We start from the raw sequence: 22,922 nt of genomic DNA on the forward strand, positions 1-22,922 counted from the left end.
ACAGCTGAGTTGCATTTCTGTATATATAAGAGTGATATATGAAAAAAAGATTTAGGGAGGGGGAGGGGGTTTCCCCACTGGTTACTCATAGCTGATCATGTCTATGGAGTGTTGTTGGGTTTTTTCTTGTCTTGGGAAGGCAATTCAAATTCTATTGGTGAACCCCTGGGGGCTTTGGAAGAACAAAATCTCTCTATAGAATTTCCCTAGACATGTCTTGCAGTTATGTAATTTCCCACCTCCAGGTCTTTGCTCACACTATCTTTCCTCTTTGCATATGTTTATTTCTTACCCTCCTTAAAATGTAACTCAAAGGATATATCATACACACAGTCTTCCTAATACCTTCTATCAGTAAGAATTGTCTAATGATGTTGTAAACTCTATTATCTATGTTTGTATCTTATTGTAACTACTGTACAGCCTTTTAATTAATAAGCTCCATGAAGGTAAGTACCAGGTATTATTTTAATTTTCTATCTCATCCAGTGCCTCAGCTGATGTCTTGCATACATTAGTTACTTAACCATTTTTTGTTGAATATTATCAAATGAAGTTTCCTTCTAAGCCTGAATCAGTCATTGAGGTCATATTGACCTGCTTGCTATTATTCACACTGGACATTTGAATTCCCATCCCTTTGCCTTTGCACTGGCTGACCCCCATGCCAGAAATGCTTCTCCTTCCTAACTTCCACCACCCTGGTTTGTTCAAGATTCAGTTCCACTGCCACATGATGAAGGACACTTTTTTCCTAGTTCCTCTAGCTAATACTACCTTCTCTTCTTAGGTTATCTTCCATCTATTCTGAATGTATTTTGTATTTCCTGTTCATATATGAGTGGTCCCTTCCCCCCATTAGAATGGAGAATCCTCCTCTTGAGGGGAGGGACTATTTTTGCTTTTTCTTTATATCCCCGGTGTTTAGCACAATTCCAGGCACATTTTAAGTGCTTAATAAATGCTTGTTAATTGGTTGATTATTTGATGAAAACCAAGATGAGGTTAGTTTGGCTATATTCCCCCAATCATAGGAGAAAAGACTCAGATAATGTCAGAATCTCAAAGGGAGCGATAAACTACCTGAAGTTCAGAAAGAAACAAGTTCAATAGGAAATAAGACAATGCTTTAACTTTACTGAGAATATAATTTATAAATAGCAAATAACCTAAAAGCAAAACATAAAAAACCTTAGCTGCCTCTTTTATCTGCCAGATGTCTCAACCTTAAGTGGATCCTCTTAACGTGGTGATGAATTTGCAGTTGCAATCCTTTTTTAAAATGTCCTTGGATTCCCTAACTCAAACCAATTGACTGAGGTAGGGTAATGTATGTCTTTGCAGTCACATAGTTGTGCTTTGTTGCCCTTCTATTCCCTGAGTGACTTGGCACCAACATTGTGATCATACTACATTTTCTCTAAGAAGGATCATATGATGTTAACTTCAAAGCTGACAAAAATTGAGAGCAAACTCTCTTGGAAAAGATGAAGAAGGACAGATTTCATCTCTTCAGCGACAGCACTCAAAAGAGCCTCAAAGCTCTGTTAATTTCTTAAATTTTTATTTTTGTTATTCTGAACTTGATAAACAACAACAAAGTACAAAAAGAGCAGATTGTTATGACACCACAAATCTCTCTTATATACAACTTGTATTTTTTTAAAAGCACACATAGACATTGTGGTATATGATTGTGATGGAATACTACTATGCTAGAAGAAATGATAAGCTCAAAGATCTTAGAAAAAACATGGATAGACTTGCACATAATAATGAAGAGTGAAATGAGAAGAACTAAGAGAACATTGTATACAATAATAGCAATATTGTTTTAAGAAAATCTTTGAGTGACGAAGTCATTTTGACTATTATAAATACCCAAATTAACTACAAAGGATGTATGAAGGAAGATGCTATCTGCATCCAGAGAAAGAACTGATAAATAGAAATATGTATGGAATGATTTTACATATGTGTGTGTGTGTGTGTGTGTGTGTGTGTGTAAAATGGTAGCCATATCTAGGGTGGGGGGGAGGGAAAGAGGAAAAAAAAGAAATTTACATGATAACTTCATTATATATTTCAAAGGAATAGCAAATTGTACATAATAGATTTGTAGTTTCATGTGCAATCATCTTTTAATTATACTATGTTTTGGAAATACTTGCTTTATTCCATAAATTAAAAATAATTTTTTAAAAAGGCACATGATAAATACAACATATTAGTTTAAAAATTGTCTTGCTTATCTGGCTTCCTCTGCTTCCTTTTGTTCTCCTCTGTACATTTTTAAAAATACTTCAGTAACTTTCTCTCTCTTTTATTTTTTTGACATCACTATCACTAGTCCTTAACCATACCAAGTATTCCACCCACCAAATAAAAAATGTCCTCCCTTGAATCCAGTAAGCGTAGTTAAACAAAAGAAAACCATGCATTTGGACATATCAAAAATGTTTGTCTTTGTCTCATTCTTTGTGTCTAGTCCATCACCTCTCTATGAAAAAGTAGGTAGCATGCTTCATCACTGATCCTCTTGAATCATTATTGGTCAATGCATTGATCATAGTTCTGAAATCCTTCAAAGTTGTTTTTCTTTATAGACTTGTAGAAATTACATAGATTATTCCCTTGGTCCTGCTTACTTAACTTCACACAAGTCTTCCCAAGTTTTGCTGAATCTATTCCTTTGATCAGTAAAATAATATTCCATCGCACCCACATACTACAGTTTGTTTAGCCATTCCCCAGTTGATGAGTACTCTCTTGGCTTCTACTTTTTTTTTTTCTATGACGGATGTGCTACTATGAGTATTTTTGTACATATAGATCTTTCCTTCTCTTTTGTTGATCTCCTTGGGGATATATATTAATAGTTTTATCACTGGGTGAAAGAGTAGGCACAATTTAGTGTCAAACTATCACCACTTTGACCACCATCTTCTGTCAGACCCTGATGGAGACAGCTCAATACTCTGAACCCAAGATCCTTGGAAATGACAGTGTCCCACAAACTACCAGACTTCCTTCAAGTCCAGCCCTCGACAGCCATCCTTAAGGGGAGAGATCATGGTAGAGATGGGGCCCACCTTTCTCACCACTTCAGTTAACAAATGCTGACCAACTGTTACCAATAGGTAGATAAACACAAAAGACAGAATCCTACCCAGACCTTGGTCCTGTTTCTAGCCCAGCCCCTACAGATGTAATCTGGGGAAGCAACTCCTATGGAGAAGAGGCCAGTCATCCCCACCAATTGCCAACAAAATGTCACCCACAGGGCAGGAATGCCAGCCTAGCTGAAACAACACAGTGCCCTGTGAGAAAAATGGCATGCAGCATTTACTGGGCAAGTCATATACAAACCCTACACCACCACCTTGATAACTATATTCCCTCAGACTTAAATTAAAACATCCTAGGACCTAAGGGCTTTTGAAGTAGCCATGCTTCTAGCCTAATGACCACAGGTATCATCCCAGGAAGCAACACCTATGGAGATACAGCTTGGCAGCTATTCTTGAAGGTGCTATGGCTCCAGCTACTGAACACCCAGTAAAAAGAAAGGTTCTTGCCACCAAAGTCACTGTCACTTTCAAATGATTCATCATCATAAGCTGATAGGATTTTATCAGTGGAAATGACCATAGGGGATGTGGTTTGTGTTGTGTTGTTTTGCCTATGTAAGTTATGAATGTTCACACAGGTTTGTCTACATGTAGCTCACAGGGAGGCAAGAATAATTATCTCTAGGGTCTTTCTCTCCCACTCTTCTCCAAAGGGGACTGATTCCTTCCAGGAGAGGAAGTAGGAGATTAGAACCAGAGGATGGCCACTATGTTCTCCTCACAGAGAGGGGCACCAGGATAGGACTATATCTATTGCCTTCTCTAAACATTATTAGTATAATTTTTAGTTTCAAGCTATACTCCTAATTACTATTGCTTAATAGGAAAGGAGGACCTCAAGTTGTATATCCGCGGCTTAACTTCCTTGCCACCAAATTCTAGTTTTGCAATGAACACACATAGAAAATAGCAAATAAGCCCTTTTAACCAAGTGGACAGAAAAACAAAAGTCAGAGAAAAAAATATATAGGAGAATATGTACCAAACCATACAGAGCAAAGGAACTTTTCCTTTGAGAGCAAGATAAGTCAACTCAACCATGAGAGAAAGAGTCAGATCTCACCCACAGGGAATTCCCCAAAATCTCTAGTATAGCAATCTGGAGATAGAGATGTGATAGAAACTACTAGTTCTTGACATGTCAGCTTCTTCCCATAGTTTTTCTTTCCCTTCACTGACTTGAAGAGTGATTAGAATGGCACATTTTCTCTCTCAGAGTTGGATGTCAGATAGCTCAGATCTCCTTTCTCTCTGTTTCTCACTAATTCCTCCCCCTCACACAAGCCTGGTGGATTAAGCAATCAATCTCCATCATTGAGGAGAAAGTCCCATTCAATTAATTGGCCCTTTGAGCCAAGGACTACATGACATCAAAGACCAGGGATTACCATTTGCTTTGTTCCTACACTGTAATGACCATTGGACCTTTCCCTATGACTTACAGTTGAAACCTTTTATGTTTGTTGTTTTCTTTAGAATATAATCTCTTTTCAAGTAGATACTATCTCACTTTTCTATTGGTATCCCCAAAATTTAGCACAGTACATTGCATATAGTAAGTGCTTAACAAATGCTTTATTAATTCATTCATTTTTGGAGTATAGTTCAAAATCACTATCTGGAATATCTAGAGCAATTCACAGATCTACTTTCTCTGGTTAGCTATTCCTGATTTCAATATTAAGAATACACTTATATTATAGGAAGAATTTATTCTTCTTTTTGTAATTCTTCTTTTCCATTTTTTTTTCAAATCCTCTATTTAATACAGGAATTGTTATTTGAATGATTGACAGAATTCACATATAAATACATCTCATCCACTTTTTTACTCTTTGGGAATACATTTATTTATGACTTAAATTTCTTTTTTAGAGGTTACATTTTAAAATTTTTCCATTTCTTGTTCTGTTAATCTAATTTTTTACTTTTATAAATATTCATTTACTTCATTAAAGTTTTCAGTGTTGTTGGCCTATAGATGGGCAACATTGTTCCTAATGATTTATTTATTTTTTTCATTTGCTGTTCATTCTCCTTTTTCTTTTTCTCCTTTTTTGGTATGGAAGGTTTTCCTCTCTTTAAAAAAATTACTGTAGCTAACAATTTAACTATTTCATTTATTAAAAATACCTCCTAGTTTTATTCATTAATTCAATGAGATTTTTGCTTTCAATATTGTTAATCTGTTCTTTTATTTTAACAATTTCTATTTTTGTATTTGGTTGGTTTTTAAAAGTTATTTTTAAAAATTCTAGTGTTTTTTTTTAAGTTACACATCCAATACATCAATCTATTCCTTCTACTTTGTTGATGAAAGTGTTTAGAGGTATACATTTCTCCCTAAGAAATACTGGATCTCAAAAGTTTTGGTATGTCATCTCAATATTGTCATTTTATTTGATACAAGTATTTATTTTTTCTGTGTTTTATTCTTTGAGCTATCAATTCTTGCAACTAAACTATTTCATCTTCATTACATATGAATTTTCTTCAAAGGGCCTTTACTGATTAGATTTTTATTGTTTTGCAGTCAGTAAAGAATGTCTTTAATATATCTGTTTTTCTTAATTTGTTTATGTCAGAAATATTAAACTCATAGCTCTTGGGCAGCAAGCAGCATGCAAAATTCCCAATTGTGGCCCAAAATAGATTAAAATGTAATTAGGGAATATTTAACAAAGTAAAAAGAAATACTATACAATATAGATGATTTAAATTTGTCATTTTCTAAGTCAATAGCAGCCCACAGGTATCTGTTTCTATTTGAGTTCGACACCACTGGTTTATGTGACTTTTATGCCCTAGAAGATGGTCAATTTTTGCAAAGATGGTAAGCATAGCAAGAAATATGTATACACTTTTCTCATTCAATGATCACCAGAGATCTTTCATATCCTACTTTTCTAAAGTTCTACTTACGTCTTTTATTTCTTTCTTGTTTATCAATGTGTTGGTTTTGTCTAGGTCTGAAAGGGGTACATTGAAGTCCCAGCTATTATAGTTTCACTGCCTATTTCTCCCTGTAATTTGATGAACTTATCCTTTAATTACTTAGGTGCCATTTGGTGAATACATAGTAAGTCCTTTAAACATAATACAGTTTCCATATTTAATAGTATTTTTTCCAGCCTCTCATTTTGATTCTGTGTGAATCTTTTATGTTTCAGGTGTTCTTTTTGTAAACAACATATTGTCAGATTCTGCTTCCAAATCAATTTTACTATTTTCTTCCATTTCATGAGAGAGTTTATCCTATTCACATTCATAGTTATGATTATTAATTGCCTATTTTCCTCCATCCTTTTATGCTCTTCCTCTCTTTGCCTTCTGCCTCCTCTTTACAAAGAAGGAGGTGGTGAATGAGAAGTAATGTGATAACAATACTGAATTATAATTGAAGTGATCTGCTTCTACACCATTGCTGTCTTCTCTTCTCCTCACTAGAACCTAATCACTAGTTTTCGCCCTTTCCTTTCTTTTTTTCAATCTCCTTCATGTTCTGTCCTCTGAAGCTAAAGTTTGTTTTGTCACTATTTTCTCCTTGACTTTATTCTCCCTCTTAAAACTTTTCCTTCCTCATATACCCACTTGTTTTTCTTTTGAATTTAATATATTTGTACAACAAACTCTTGTGTGTGCATGTATGTATGGATGTATGCAGGCATGTATGCATGTTCAAATCTGCTTTATCCTGTTCAGATAAGAATGAGGTTCATATAATGCCTACTTTTCCTACACTTTCCTTTATAGTTATATATTCTTCTTATGCACTCCTATCTGTCATTTTCAAATTTTATGAGGAACAAATGTACTTAAAGGATGCAAAACCAGGAAGGAAGTTTTTTTTAAATGGGATGTACAATGATCATTTTTAAAATACTTTGAAGGACATTGGGGATATGTGGAGGAATGGCCTTAGAAAAGTGCTATCATGAATGTATAGTATGCATTTGTGTGCATGCAAAAACAATTTTAATCCATTGTTGGTGCTCTTATCCTGATTCAGTTCCCCAACTTTGATGGTCACCCTGGGTACTGCATTGCTAGTGCTTTGCCTTTCAGCTCTAGGTATCCAATATTGTCTAGTATCTAGAACTTTCAGCTCTGGGGCCAGCTTCCAGGGTCACCTGTTTGGGGGTAAATAACAGTTTCAGAGCTGGAGGAAGAAACTTTTCAAGTCAGCTTTATGGGTGATAACTTTAGACTGTAGCAGCTGTGGAAAAGGGAGATATCCATTGAAAAGGACTTAAAAGTGGGTTCTAATCCCCAGGGATTCTAATTACCTAGGCCTTTCCACTAATTAGTTGTGTTACATTGGCCAAGTAACTTCACCTTTCTGGGCCCCAGTCTCCTCAGATGTAAAATAAGATGGTTGGACAATATCAGAAGTTCTTCACATTTTTCTTTTTTTGGTCTCATAGACCCTATTTGCAGTCTGGTGTAGTCTGTGTAACTCTTCGCAAAATAGTTTTTATTTGTTTTTAAAAAAATGTTTTTAAACATACAAGTGAAATACATAGGATTGTAAAGGAAATCAATAATATTGAATGCAGTTATCTCTAGCTATATTTATTTATTTACAATGCATGTGAAAAAAATTCAGGGTACTGTTAGGATGATATACCTAGGATATTACTATTCATAGGTTATCACAGATTACTTACAGTGAAAGTGGTTGCCTATGCACTGAGTTTACATTTATGATTGTGAGACTAGAAATTTTGTTTTCAAAGAAGAAGAAGATAAAAGGATAAATATGTGTGTGCATATATGTATGTACTATTTCTTTCCAGATAAAATAATACACACACACACACACATACACAAATTCACAAGCCTCAGGTTAAGAACCTCTAAACTGTAAGGTCACTTCCAGGTTTGATATTCTATGTTTTTATCTTATTTCTCTTTGAAAACAAAATTTCTAGTCTTACCATTGTAATCAGAGTATGTAATCTTAACGGTATTCTACATTTTTTTAAAACATGCACTGGAAAGAAATAGTAAATATTTTCATTTACATTTCTTTAGGTGGACCATCCAGTGACTATTGATTAAGACCCTCTTACGCAAACACACTAGAATTTCTTTAATATACCAAATCTGTCAGTGAAGCTTTAAAAGCTACAGTCCTATCTATCAACAGTTATCAAGGCTCTATTGGACTTTATAGATTATGACATCATTTTCCAGACATTTTCAAGTTGTCCTATTTCTGGGCTCTGGAATTCAAGCTCCAACCCTGGGATCCTGGGTTCCTGATTAATGATCATTGGCCATATGTTGCCCATACCTAAACCTACCATGCATCCCTCCAGTCATCCACTAGGGGTGTTATAAAATAACACCGATGATTCCGGTTGCCATCCGTTATGCCCACTTCTCTCCATTATAAGCTGTTTTCCATTGTTAGAATGTAAGCTCCTTGAGGACAGGGACTATTTTGTTTGTTTGTATTTGTATTTGCAGTACTTAGTACAGTATCTGATATGTAGTGCTTAAATGCTTTTTCATTCATGTATGCTTATCGTGATCCATGGGAACCAAAGCAGCTTTGTCCGCAAAGGTAGTGACTCAACTGAAAAATAAAAGACATGCACACATATATGCAAACAAAATAAAAACCTCATCTCTCTCTCTCTCTCTCTCTCTCTCTATCTTTTTCTCTCTTTCATTTTTACATATACTTATATTACATATGTAGTACATATGTATTACATACATATAACTTTTATAATATATGTATACAAAGTATACAATATATGATATATCATGCTTTTACATATATTCTATGTAGTTGTTGCTGTTTAGTCAAATAATCATGTCTGAGCCTTTGTGACCTCATTTGGGGTTTTCTTGGCAGAGATACTGAACAGTTTGCCATTTCCTTCTTCAGCTCATTTTACAGATGAGGAAACTGAGGCAAATAAAGTCAAGTGACTTGCCCAGGGTCACACAGCTAGCAAGTATCTGAAGCCAGATTTGAACTCAGGTCCTCCTGACTCCAAGGCCAGCACTCTATCCATTGTGCCACTTGGCTTCCTAATTTTACATAGTATTTAATATAACACAATACTATAATATAATTATAATACAATATAATATAATGTAAAATAAATTGAATATAAGTACATAATATTTAATATAATACACAATATGCAAAATGTACATAATATGTGATATATATGTATATACTATACACATTTGGGAATTTTGTTTTGTTTGCATGTATGTGTGTGTATATTTGTTGTTGTTGTTTTTGCTTTTAAGTGAGGCAATCAGGGTTAAGTGACTTGCCCAAGGTCATACAACTAGTAAGTGTCAAGTGTCTGAAGGTGGATTTGAACTCAGGTCCTCCTGACTCCAAGGCCAGAGTTCTATCCATTGCACCACTGAACTGTCTCTATCTGTTGTTTTTAAAGCTTTTATTGCCTTTGCAGATACACACACAAGCACACACATATGTATGTAATTTAAAAGAGTAACTAGATGTAGGCTGGAAATGAATTATTTATACAGATAAACGGGGAAGTGATTTTTCTTTTTTGAAAATATAATTGCAGTTGGGTTTGCTTAGCTGAAAACAAAGTAGATATCTGCCAATTATTCAGTTGATTTTTATGAATCTGGACAAACTACAATGGATATCAGACACCAACGTAGGGTTTGGGGTTAACCCTGTTCAGTGTGGATCACTGCGCAATTGGTCCAATTAGTTAAATCTGAACTTTCATTTGTGTTGTGTTGAGCTCATCAGCACAGTTCCAGTAATGAATCATTATCATTACTATCACCATCAGCATCACCACCACCACTGTCATCATCGTGATCATCATCAGTCTCTAGAGTTTCTATAGCACTTTAAAGTTTGCAAATTTTCTTACATATATTCTCACATTTGATTCTTACAATAGCCTTATGAGATAGGTGCTATTATTAAGATGAAGAAACTGAGACTGAGAAAAGTTAAGTGACTTGCCTGGGGTCACATAGTTTGTAGATCTGAATCAGGATTCAAACTCACTTCTTTTCAACTCCACAATGATCAATCCATTACCTCACCTTGCTGCTGGCCTGGGAGTCAGAAAACCTGGATTCTTGTACCAGCCCCAAAAGGTATGTGGCTTTAGGTAAATAATTGTACTACTTAGAGCCTCCTAAATCCATCTGTAAAACAGGGGGTTTGAACTAGAGCATCTTCAAGGTTCACTTCAGTTACAAATTCTGTGGTTCTCAATACATATATAATGCATTTCCAATATACTCTTTTACTTCTCTAAAAAAAAAATCCACTAAGATGCGCTTGTGTTTATGTGCCCAGCCAGCATACTGCTGATTTATATATACTAAAATATAGATTATGTGGTAAACAAAGAGTATTTGTCTATGTTGACATCATTTCAATAGGCATATACCCCTGATGACTAGCCTTCCACTTACTGCAGGAGCAAATCAATGTAATGGAATCTGTGATTAGAGATATGGGTTCTCTCATTTCCCGTTTGCAAATGCAAAAAGGGAAATACATTATTGCATGCTACATTGATGTTGTAAAATATCATGATAGTGGAAAACCCTTCTCCCCCCTCTATGTTACTTTATGGTTTTCAGATGCATCATTTAATAGTTTTTGCTGCAGTGACTCTTGCCTCCCTGCTGATTGGGAGGAGAGCTGATCCTCTAGAAGGTCAAGAAAAATGGAACTTCAGTCGTTATATTCCATTGAAACTATTACAGGTGCTGACTCAGGGGTATTGGTGGCCAGCAGCCCAGGTACTGATGGATAACACAGTGCTGGTGAGGGGCTATGGAAAGGTAGAAGGATTCAAAACCCCAGTATGTTCTGATCTTATTTATGAATGGAGCTGGTGCGTCTCAGTTAACACTAGTCAAGTGTAAAGTGTACCTTCTTATGCAATTATTCAAGGGCTCAAGGCTTAGAAAGTAAAGGTAGATTTTCAGAGCATGGTATATGAATTAACATTCACTAATTTATGCTAATTGTCAAATGGAAAATTCAGGACTGAAAACAGCTTGAAAAAAGGCAAGGAGATTCCTGTTAAAGGGACAGACAGGCGTACTCCATGCACGGGGACATCCATGTGCTCTGAGGCAAATTCATTTTAAGTGGACTGGAAAATCATCGCTATTCAATTGCACTTGTGACATGACCATATGCATGCTGCCTGAAGACCCAATGAAATCGCTCTTGTTCCATCTTATTTTTAAAAAGTTATGCTTTATAGGGGATCAGACAGCAATCCTGGCACGCACATGAAAGGTAAGCCCTCTTCAGCAGAAGGCGTTGATACACACATCCATACTCTTGTATTAATTTCTTGGCACATTTAATAAGATCTGTTGCTTTCTCTTTATGCATATGTATCATTGTCACTGAAAGGTGTTAAGTAACTGCATTCACTTTGATTTTTGTTTTTCTCAGACAGCCTCTCATAGGCTGGGCTGTCTGAAATCAATGGACTTATTATTTTTTTTATGAGCCACCAATGATTAGGGATGGGAAATTAAATCTATGAACAAGCAGAAGTAATGAAACACTTCACTGGAAAGCAGAGTTGGGATGCGAATAACAGGGAAGCAAATGTGCTCGGGATTGGTAGCAAGAATGAAAAGGATGGGAAGAATCTTGGGGAGGATCCCACAAAGATGGGAACTCAGTGTATTTCAAAACATTAGCATGGATGCAGATGTGTATGCACACAGACATGTACATATACATACATGCATGCATGCATACATACATACATATAGATAGGTTTGAAGGATTATAGATTTAGAACTGGAAGGAAACTGAAAGAACATCTAGTCCAACCCTATTATTTTGCTGATGAGGACAGCTGAGGCCCAGAGAAGTTAAAAGACTTACTGAAGGTCACACATGTAGTAAATGATGAAGGTAGGATATGAACCCAAGTCTTCTGATTCCAACTCTGTGCTCTTTCTAATCACTACATTGCCCATTTGTGCAAATTGATCCTCAGACCTTGCCGATCTTTAGCTTTATGTCTAAAGCCATCATATGTGTCTGATCTCTATTTCACAGGCATTGTCTAGTGGTTCACTGTTATGTAATTATAAGTATACAAAAGAGGAAGATTCTTAAGGGCAGAAAACATGCTGTAACTTTTTTCAGAATTAGCTTTATCTGTAGAGGTACATCTATGTGTTATGATTTCACAGCTCATGGGATAGGTCTTCTATTTGGTATGAGGGTCCTTTGACCCTTCCTCGCCTGTTTATTGAGGCTTTAACACTTTTAAAGGACACAAAAATGCTTGTGGGGCCTTGCTTCTTGATTCCCATCACTTTATAGCAGGGTCCTACAATAATGACAATGATGATGATGATAATGATGATGATGATGATGATGATGATAAATGATAAAACTAACATAAAATTCACAATGTATTTTAATGTTATTGTATTTGATCCTCAAAACAAATATGTAGAATAAGTGATATTATTATTCCAATTTTACAGATGAGGAAACTGAGGCTGAAAGAGGTTAAAGTGACTTGTACACAGTCACACAGTATTTGAGGCAGGATTTGAATTCACATCTTCCTGACTCTAAAATCAATTTCTATCCACCTAATTGCCTTATACTTTGGTCCCTGTTGGGTTGAGCTTCCATGTCATTAACATAATAAGTTTTTTTTTAAGTTAATCTGCTTTTTGAAGAAAAAGGAAACAATTATTTATGTCCCCTTTTACAGGATTTAGAATTTTCCATCCATAACATTCACACAATGAATTTAAAGAAGAGAAATTTAGGATGTTCTGATGTAATAAGCAAAGTCATTGGGAAGGGCAGTTTTGTAGAGACGGGCAAGCCATTAGGAAAGTGGATGGTGAAAGGGGGTTAGACCATAGGAGTTAATAACAAATGTATATGATACCTTTCCCTTGAGATGGTAGCTACTAGAAGCCCAAGTCAGACCTTTCAACAAGATTAAAGAGATGCTATTAATTGGTATTGATCACAGGTCAACAAATTAAATTGCTTCTGCAGCTGCATCTCTGAGAGGTCCAAATGAGAAATGCTGCTAATGGGTCTGGCTGACCCAGTGTTGTGATTAATTAAAGAGGGAATGAAACCAAAAAAACAAACAAACCAAAAGAAAAATGTAATGGAAGACACTCTGGGTATCCTTAGAAATATTTAAAAGGAGAGGAGTCCCCAGCATGCAATTGACCATTTAACCCTTCCTGTCCTGGGAACCTGAGCAGAGTTGCAGAATACAATTCTTTTCTTATGACCTAGGATCCATTAGAAGATCAATGTAAAAACAAAATTGGTCTTTCATGTCTCCAAAATGACAATGGCTGACTTTCGGCTTCAGTGGTGAAGAGAGTTCACAAGCTGCAAGTATCACTCAATGACATAACAAGTGATTAATATTTCCCATAAATAGTCTGTGAAAGACCCTGTGCCCTACTAGTCACTCTGGCCTGAAATTTCATTTCCAGACACGATACTATAAGAAACAAGCATCAAAAGAGAACTATAGTTATATATTTCAGTCATTTAAGTGGTGGGAGTAAGGCAAAGGAAAATGGGGCGGGTCATGTGTAAGTATCATTGCACCTCAGAAGCTTTGTTTGACATATACCACCCAAGCAATATTACAAATTAGCAGATGGAGAAATGGCCTCAATGTCAGTAAGTTTTGGGTTCAAGGGTGCCTCTGACTCATACATGTCTTGGTTAAGTCCCTTACCTCAGTGCCCCTAGGCAGCTCTGTCAGACTATAGTTACACATGAATTGCTGATCTGCTTTGGAAGAGGGAGTTTCTATGCTGGATATTCTCCACATTTATGGAATCACATATCTGGATTAGGAAAAAAAGAAAAAGCCAAGCAGCCACCAACACATAATATGGCATCTCTTTGAGTAAGTGTCCTTAATGTTAAAACACAGCACACAGTTGCGTATTTCAGAGAAATCCAGTGAAAGAGCGCTGTGGCTGTCAGTCCTCATTACCCCAGTGTTTTATAATCCGAGTGCTCTCAGACTCACTTACTTCAGACAATCAAGACTCTACAGGAATTAGATTAATGGGAAGATGTTCAGGGCCGGCAATTGCATATGTGCAGCACCGCTTAGGTGTATGGCCTATGGTGCGCAAGCCTTTTCTTTCCCCTTTCTCTTAGTCTATCAGTCCTGAGTCATTCATGCTTCTAAAAGTCAGTGAAAAAAATCTCAGCCCTAGTAAAGAACTAGAGTGTCTTTATATTTTGTTATAAACTCTCAAGCCAAATTCTTCCAGGGCCCTCACTTCTCATTTGGAAATTGTTATCATTGAAGTCATGAAGAAAAGTTGACCCTGAGATAAGAACTTTATTCTTACCCATTGGGTGGCCTGAAAGGGTTAATGCATGTTTCAGAAGGCTGACTCTTCTCATTTTAGTTCATGACTGGGATTATTTAACTTTGTTATTATAAATGCTCTTAGTTTAAGCTTCTAGAAGGTTCAAGAAAACCAAACCAGAGAACTACATAGAGTAGGATTTATATATTCTAACAGGGTTGAAATACAAACCAAGTTTGAGTACTTGGTATCCCTTGATTTTTCCTTTGGAAATATGGTGGTAGTTTTTTTTTTCTTTCATTCCCCTCCATGGAGCAGTTTCCATCATAAACCCAATACAACAAGAAGAGGCCTGGATCAGTAAGTCAGGACAATTAATTTGACTGAATTCTGCTTTGTGTGGGATGAAACACTTTTTTTCTTTTTCTTTATGTTCTTTTTTTTGGGGGGGGGGTGGTTTAGGCAATTGGGGTTAAGTGATTTGCCCAGGGTCACATAGCTAGCAAGTGTCAAGTGTTTGAGGCCGGATTTGAACTCAGGTCCTCCTGACTCCAGGGCTGGGGCTCTATCCACTGCACCACCTAACTGCCCCTGAATCACTTTTTCTTGCAAGCCCCATCTCCTTTCATCCTTGTCAGCAAGGGAGGATAGAAAGTAAAAGTTTAAAATAATGACAGTAGTCTATTCTTGCATTGAAAAACTTCCAGGTTAATTTCACCTGCAAAATCCTACTCCGATGCTTCATCTGGTCATAGAAGTGACTCTGGGTCCTTGAAGATGATGCCCAGGAAATTCAAGGGCTGGCTGACTGGTTCTACCATGCTGAAAAAGGCTTCAGGTCTGGTTCCTACAACTGACAATATCTATTTGCAGGGACCATTTTTCTTCTTCAATAGCCACTGGAATAAAAAAAAACCTGTTTCTGAAATGGGGTAAAATATTAGCAGTTGAAGAGCTAAAAATACTGAAGTGTGCATACTACCTTCTCTGGCCAAGCATGGTTATACGTCTGGGAGTGATCCCTAGGCATGATGTCTCTGGAAAGTGACATTACACCAGAGTGCATGGTGGGGAAGCCATTCTCCTCATCAGTATTGCATAAACAGATGGAGAGAGAGAGAGAGAGAGAGAGAGAGAGAGAGAGAGAGAGAGAGAGAGAGAGAGAGAGAGAGAGAGAGAGAGGAAGAGAGAGATAGTTCTACCACTTACTAGCCAAGTGACCTTGGACAAAATCACTTAACTTCACTGAACTTTCAGGGTTCCTCATCAGTCAAATGAGGGGATTGAACCAATTCATTTCTAAGGTCTCACCCAGTTCCAAATCTTATGTTTCAGTGACCTCTACATGAGAGACCTTATGAAGAAAGACTTTTTCAGTCTGTCATCTATGGTTCAGTCAGGACCCCAGCACATTGGGTGGACCACTTGTGGAATACTTATTGGGAGGACAAAGACAAGAGTCATACTGGGTACACAAGTATGGTTGGGTTACAACCTGCTACATTGGAGGGGATACCTACATTGGTGGGATCGAAACTTCTTTAGAATACTAAGGGATGGTTTTCTTTTAGAGATTTGCTAGAAACTGCTTTGGGATCCATGAGTCAGAGTGCCAAGCTAGTTTATTAAAAAGAAAAAGGAAAGCACATATGCCCTTTTAGAAAATCACCCTAAATAATAACTAGTTCTAAGTAATAGCTAGTTCTAAATAACTAGGTCTTGCCTCAGTGTCACATGCACTCTCCAAAGATGAAAACCATTCAATATTAGGTATTGAATAACTAACTAGAATGGGGTAGCAGGATATGAGAAAACTTGAGAAGTAAAATATACTACAAACAATGTTTGCTGGTTAACACACTTTATATTTAACAAAATAATTTTTAATAATATATTCTTTCACACATCAAATATTGTTGCTAGAATCCCCTTTTTACAGTTTAGTGTTTAGGTTTTGTTTTGTTTTGTTTTTTCTTCACTAGTTTTCAGGCACACTATTGTTCAAAAATTTTAGAAATTGGGTCCTCATTAACCAACATCAGCTGACAAGCAGGCTGTTGATCCCAAACTTCCACATTGTTGGACTGAAAGCCCAGAAATCAAAAGAGGAAAGAGAAACAGGAGTAGGGCAGCAGGGAAGGGAGAGAAATGGTGGTCCATAAACAAAGCCTTAAAAAGAAAACGACCAACACAACTATAAACAGTCTTATTGTTTAGGGTTTGGCAAGAAGATCTCAATGGCCTGTTGAGAAGAAAACTATAAAATGCAATGGATTTCTGAGAAATTATTACAGTAGAGGCTCACATCTCCCTAATGGCTGGGAGTGGGGTTGGGTGGGAAAGGGGAACCCAAGAAAACCAACCCTATGTCAGCTCTACAAAATCTTAATGGAAACAGTAGAAGCCCCTGGAATGGGTTGAGGTCAGGGAGATTCTTTCTGGCAGCTAGCCAAGGTGAGGTCAGTCCTCCTTCAGCGATGTATGTAACTACTCCCCGAAGATCTTCTTGACTGACGATATAGTAAATTCGTGCTGTGACTCTCACTGTGCCTGTCCTTTGATGCAAAATGACTCTATCTCAGCTTCCCAATCGCATTTTTCCTTTTCTATTCCCCATAAAGGACATCATGGCTCCTTAATAATAGATGGGGCACTATGCTACATGGCTCTACTCATGGTATTCTTTGTGTTTCAAACCTTATTCCTGTCATTTATTATTGTTATTTTATTTCAAAGAATGTGGATTTTTGAAGCTGGCAACAGACAATCTCCACGCAAAGGAAACAGTATCGTACATCTCTGTCTATCCATGAGCTGACACCATGGAATGCCTTTACTTTTGAGTGAAGGGATAAATCATGCAGAATTGTTCATGAATGATTCATGACTGTCTATATGATATATTCATGGTGGCAACCGAAAGGCACTAGCTTCCCTGCAAATTGGCATTGTAAAGGATGGTGGCATTGGCCTGCTTCAGTACAACCGAAGCGATACCATGGAGAGAATGTTGGGGTTAGCTCCCCGATACATTCATTTTAGGCATGACAACTCTCTTCTCTGGATGGCATTAGGCATTTTCAGGGAGGAAAGCCTGGCAATTTAAAATGAAAAATGGGCCACAGGAATGGCAGAAATATGTATCCTGAGGTTGGACCAGTGGCAATATGAGGACTACCCATGGGGGAAATCTAACCCTTTAGGACAGCTGAGGGATTCACATCCCAAAAGGTCTAAGGAGTGATATAGAGGCAGCATGCACAGGAATGAAGCAAGAAGCTTTGGCGGGAGACCTTCTTCCTTCCAGGTAGAAGCCCCATGGAGTTGGTTGAATTCCAGATTGGGGCCCTCCCATCATGAGGTCCAGATTACCATGAGAACCGAAGAAGAAAGAATGAAAACCTAAATTAGAGGCCATCTTAGAATTTCCCAAAGGATCAAGCGGTGTTTGCTTCGGTGTCCTCAGGACCAGAGAGTGGAATTAGCAACAAGTCATGTTGCCTGGTTTCGGAGTTTCTATTCTACACTTGAATCAAGATGGTCTTAGGATACCCTGTGTATTTTTTCTGTTACTGTACTAGCAGCATTGCCAGGGCAAGCTTGAGACCTTGCAAAGGTTCACTGTTCATTTCTATGTATATACATGTGCATATATATTTATATATTGTGTGTACATATGTACTCACATATATGCAAACATGCATACATATCTTTAAATGGTCAACTGATAAAGTTGCATTGTGCAAGTCTCACCCTAATCTCTACCCTAATCACTAATTTAAATCAGCACTTGAGGTGGAAAGAGTGTCCTGAATCTTGTCTTTTTCGACATAGGGCTGAGCGGATGTTACTGTAACATGATAAATACAGACTCGATCCAGGAAATTTATATAACCTCCTGGCTTTCAACCAAGTCTGGCCTCCAGAGCCAAGGCTGTTCAGAACAATTCAGATTCACAGTGGGACTGTTCAACTTGGCTCTCAGAGTTATATTGCCAGATGACAGTGTTATTATGTTTATTTGAATGTGTTTGGGACAGTCCAAACTCAGTACAGCAGTATGATGAAGTCTGGTGGCTAATGTAATATTTTTTTAAAAAAAAAGTCTTTCAAGTGGAACCCCGTTTCTTTGCCATGGCTGCATTTGGGTCCAGGTTTTCCTTCCCACCTTAGTATGCATTGGCAGTTTCAAGGTCTTACTCTTGAAACTCAAGTGGTTTTCCTCAGTGCGGGAGGCACCACCAGGTGGAGAAAGCACTCAGCCCCTAGCCTGCTCCTTAGTGCCTCCTCCCAGTCTCTGCTTCTCTTTTCCTATCACAGGACATGAACATGATTGACATGGGTGGTTTGATTAATCTGAGTCTTGGTGTGCTCCTAGTTATAAATATGCTCACTATTTAGGCATTCCTTTTTCTCAGCATTTTGGCTCAGCTGAAAACTTTTTTTTTTTCATTCTATAGATTCTGGTCCCCAAGATTCTAAAAAGGGAGGGAACCCGCAATAGGAAAATGCCATGTTTGATGTATGGAAGAGTAAAAAGGAGTTAAACAGCTGAAGATAAATTGGCAGGTCAGAGGCATCACCAGCAAAGGCGTCTGTGAATGGATGGTACTTCCTTTCTGATTCAGAAATCCTGTCCTTGTGTCACCGCCAAGCATTGGGACTTACAAAAGTGGGTTAGATAGCTAGATACTGTATATATTCGGTATAGCAAGAAAGAGAAAGAGAGAAATTTCCTCTTAGTAAAATATTCACTTTTGTCAACCCTAAAAGGTTTTGCTGGTGACCCGGTTGTAGCTGGCAGGAGTTTTTGTTTTGTTTTGTTTTAAACATGTGCAGTGTAGAAGCCATAACACTTTTTTTTTCATTTTATGGACTTGTCATTGGTTGGGATTCTGCTTTAAACAGTCAGCTTGCCTTGGCATTCACGTTTTGAACACTGAGCAGGCTTCCACCAGTCCCCGTTGTGACAGTGACAGATGTTACATTCATCCACTTTCACTTCAATGCCAGCCGGAATTATTGTGGTTCCTGCAAAGCAGTTTGGACCTGGAATACATACAGAAATAGATTAATTAATGAAAGTGGGTAGGGTAAAAACAAAGCCATGTATGAGGAGGTCGAAGGCAAGCCACTCTATGGAGTTGCTTATCATCTGGGAATCTCTAGTTATCCTCTCTCAAATTCGGCTACAGGTACTTTTTACCCAACACCACCACTGGCGGCATATACACGCTTTTTGTTTGTTTGTTTGTTTCCTTTGCTTTCCTTTGTTTTTATGGGGCTGATTGCAGAGTTCTTTGGTGCATGGAGTTTGCTAAATTAGAATTCTATGGATAGCTATGCTGGTTCTGTCCTCTAGTTAGGAAGGCCACTAGAGACTTAGTTATAAATGAGAGAATAGGGCTAGTGTGGCTATCTCTAGCAGATGACTGATACCCCCATCTGGTTTGTCTTCTCACTCCCCCAGTGGCAATAGAAGACAATGAGCCCTCTCAAGCCTGCGCCTCCCTCACCTCCCGGATTATAGCACCTTTTGGAGCCCAGTTCCTGGAATTCCCGGCATGTTTCTTGATAACAATGAATAATTCATGGTGGATGATTTATTCCTATCTCAAACAAGTGTTGTTAGTGGTTCATTTGATTTTTATAAATGGAGTTCCTTTAATCTGTTGGCTACCTTTGTGTGCATTTATATATTTATTTGTTTGCATAGAACAACCACCAAAAGAATAACTTCAAAGTCAGCAGGAATTTTATTTTCTTGGGTTCATAAAAGCCTGACAACGTCATCTAGCTCTCTGTGGCTGGATCTTTTGAGATTCTCCGATTTCATTCTCTCTCTCCCCTCTCCTCTTTCTCCCTCCCTCTCTATCCCCCTCCTCTCTCTCCCTCCCTTCTTTCACTTCTTAGTTCGCCCTCTCCTCTCTCTTTCACTCTGTCCCCCTCCCCTCCCTCCTTCCCTTTTCTTTTCCCCCTTTCCCTCCTTCCATTGTCTTCCTTCTTTATGCCCACTCTCCTCTCTCTCCCTTCTTCTGTCCTCCCTCCTCTCTTCCCCTCACTCTTCTGTTACCCCTTTCTCTCTCTCCTTCCCTGCTCTCTTTTCCTTGTGCCTCCTCTCCTCTCCCTCCCTATGTCCTTCTTCTCTCTTCCTCCTCTCTCTGTCCCCACTCAATCATTCTCCCTTACCCCTCTTTCTTCTTCCTTCTTTCCCTCCTCCTTCCCCCTCTCCTTCCCTTCTTTTCATCTCCGTGTCTTTCATTCTTGAATCCCCCCCTCATTTCTACTTTCCACATGTGCATGCACACACACCTTCACACAAAATTTAAGCTGATGCTGAACTTCAGATCTAAATGAAACAGAAATGTCATTGTTTTCCAAGTTTTAAGTAATGGAGTGGGAATGGGCCATATTGCCGATGCTTTGAAATAACTGGGAATATCAGAGATATGGTTATGGGAGCCTTAGGTGTGGTGGGGAATACAGATGTATTCCTAGCCCTAACCATGCTATTTCTTAAGCAGGCACTGTGAGTTAGACTTTGGCAAGGTGAACCAATACTTATCACCCCTCCCTTCTTCCTGTTGCCATGAATTTATAATAGGACATTTTACTCCTGTAGAACTAAGATCAGATACGCTTTATAGTCCCACTTGAAAATTGAACCTATGACTTAAAAAATACTTAATGTTACTCAAGTAACAAAACATACTTAGCATCAGTGCCTTGTTAAAGCCACAGCATCTGGCACCTATTATCTGAGTTTGAGTCTGTCCGGTGGAGGTGACTGATCTACATGCACACAATATACTTGGATTTGGTTTTCTTTCCTTCACCCTATGGGACAAGTGCATAAAGCAGCATGGACAAGTATCTGACATTTAAGGCCTGGCTATAAGATTTGTATTGGAAATGTTAACTGGAGGCGATTGCAGAACTCAATCAGCGGTTCGATTTCCCTATGTTATTCCAAGAGGAGAGAATGACTTTTATCAATGGAGGCCACATAAGCTGTAGTCTCTTTGTTATCCTCATTACTGAGCATAATAGGGAGACTGAGTCAGTTCCACAACCCCCTGCTAGGTCTCTGTTTGATGGTTCTAGATTACTCTAAAACAGGGGTTCTTAGTATGGGGTTTATGAACTTGTCTGTGTTAATATTTTAGTAACTATATTTCTATATAATTGAGTTCCTTCATAATTCTATATATTTTACTTTATACATTTAAAAATGTTACTATGAGAAGGGGTCCATAAATTTTATCAGACTTCCAGAGGTTTCCATGACAGAAAAAGAACCAGGAATCCCTGCTCTAAAAGCAATGAAGGCTAAATAGTGAATTGGACCAATGAGCTGGTTCTGGAACTAAGTTTCTTCATGACCTTTGGCCCAGGAGCCTTTCTTCATCTCCAAGCTGCTGTCAATAGACAATTACTAGCCAGAACAGTTCCATGTAGAAGTCAAAGGACCTGATGAAAACTGAACTGAATTCAAGAATAAAGTTGACTCACTGGATTTTATGTTTGTTTATTTGTTTGTTTGTTTGTTTTTGGTAATCATCTTAGAAGAGGAAAAGTTCTTATCCAATCACCCCATATATACATCCATGATCTTTTTCATGGAGACACAGATATAAGAGAGGAGATGAAAATGAAAACCGAAACAAAAGGGTTAAATATGGTCTTCCAAATCTTTTCTTGGATTCAACAGTGGTTGCGGAGAATCTGTCAAATAAAATCTTGACAATTTTAATTATTTCTACTAGTTTTTCAGTTTATTCTCTAGCGTTCTCTAAGTATACCATTGTATCATCTGCGAAGAGTGATAGCTTTGTTTCCTCATTGCCTATTCTAATTCTTTCAATTTCTTTTTCTTCTCTTATTATTTTTTTTTTGGAGTTGTTTATTTTCAAAATCCTGGATTATTTCAAAAGGGCAATGCAGGTAGAGTCAAGGCAAGGGAGTTGGGCTCAGGAAAGAAAGGCTCTTTCAAATTATTACCCATATGTTTGGATAAATTTGGGGAAATGCCTCCCTTTCTACAGCTTCCTTTTTCTATGTATGACCAAATAGATCATAGAGAGGTCTGGCTATATTTGATTAATCTCTAAACATCATCCTGTGAGTCCCACTAACAGTAGTCTGCACTCTCGGGGGGTGCTTAGGAAATATTAATTGATGATGTCAGTTATGTGACAGGAAACCCCTTTGCATGATACCAGGCCTGATGGGTCACAGTACGATTGTTGAGGTAGGGAATACTCAGCTGCCCCACTCACAGCAGGGGCATTTTTATGTAACTGGAAAACCTTTTTTCATCTCATCAATTTTATTAGTACCATGATTTTGTTAGTGCTCTTCTGGAAGCTTGTTGGTCTAACTACATCCAGCTACTCTTTGGCATTAGATGATCTTATCTCATTAAAAGTTATTTAGATATTTGTCCTGCAGAAC

At 37.7% G+C, this 22,922-nt stretch overlaps 1 protein-coding gene across 1 annotated transcript in view; it reads right to left on the reverse strand.

The window, feature by feature from the left end:
• Positions 1 to 16,321: 16,321 nt before the first annotated feature.
• The window catches only part of VWC2L (von Willebrand factor C domain containing 2 like), a 175,076-nt gene continuing 168,475 nt past the window's right edge, over positions 16,322 to 22,922 (reverse strand). The window contains exon 4 of the mRNA XM_021002729.1: positions 16,322 to 19,517. Within this exon, the coding sequence (XP_020858388.1) occupies positions 19,369 to 19,517 (149 nt within the window). The 3' untranslated portion in view covers positions 16,322 to 19,368. The remainder of the gene's footprint in view (positions 19,518 to 22,922) is intronic.

The sequence above is a fragment of the Phascolarctos cinereus genome, unplaced genomic scaffold (genome assembly GCF_003287225.1).
Source record: "Phascolarctos cinereus isolate Bilbo 61053 unplaced genomic scaffold, phaCin_HiC Scaffold_7;HRSCAF=346, whole genome shotgun sequence".
Taxonomy (NCBI): domain Eukaryota; kingdom Metazoa; phylum Chordata; class Mammalia; order Diprotodontia; family Phascolarctidae; genus Phascolarctos; species Phascolarctos cinereus.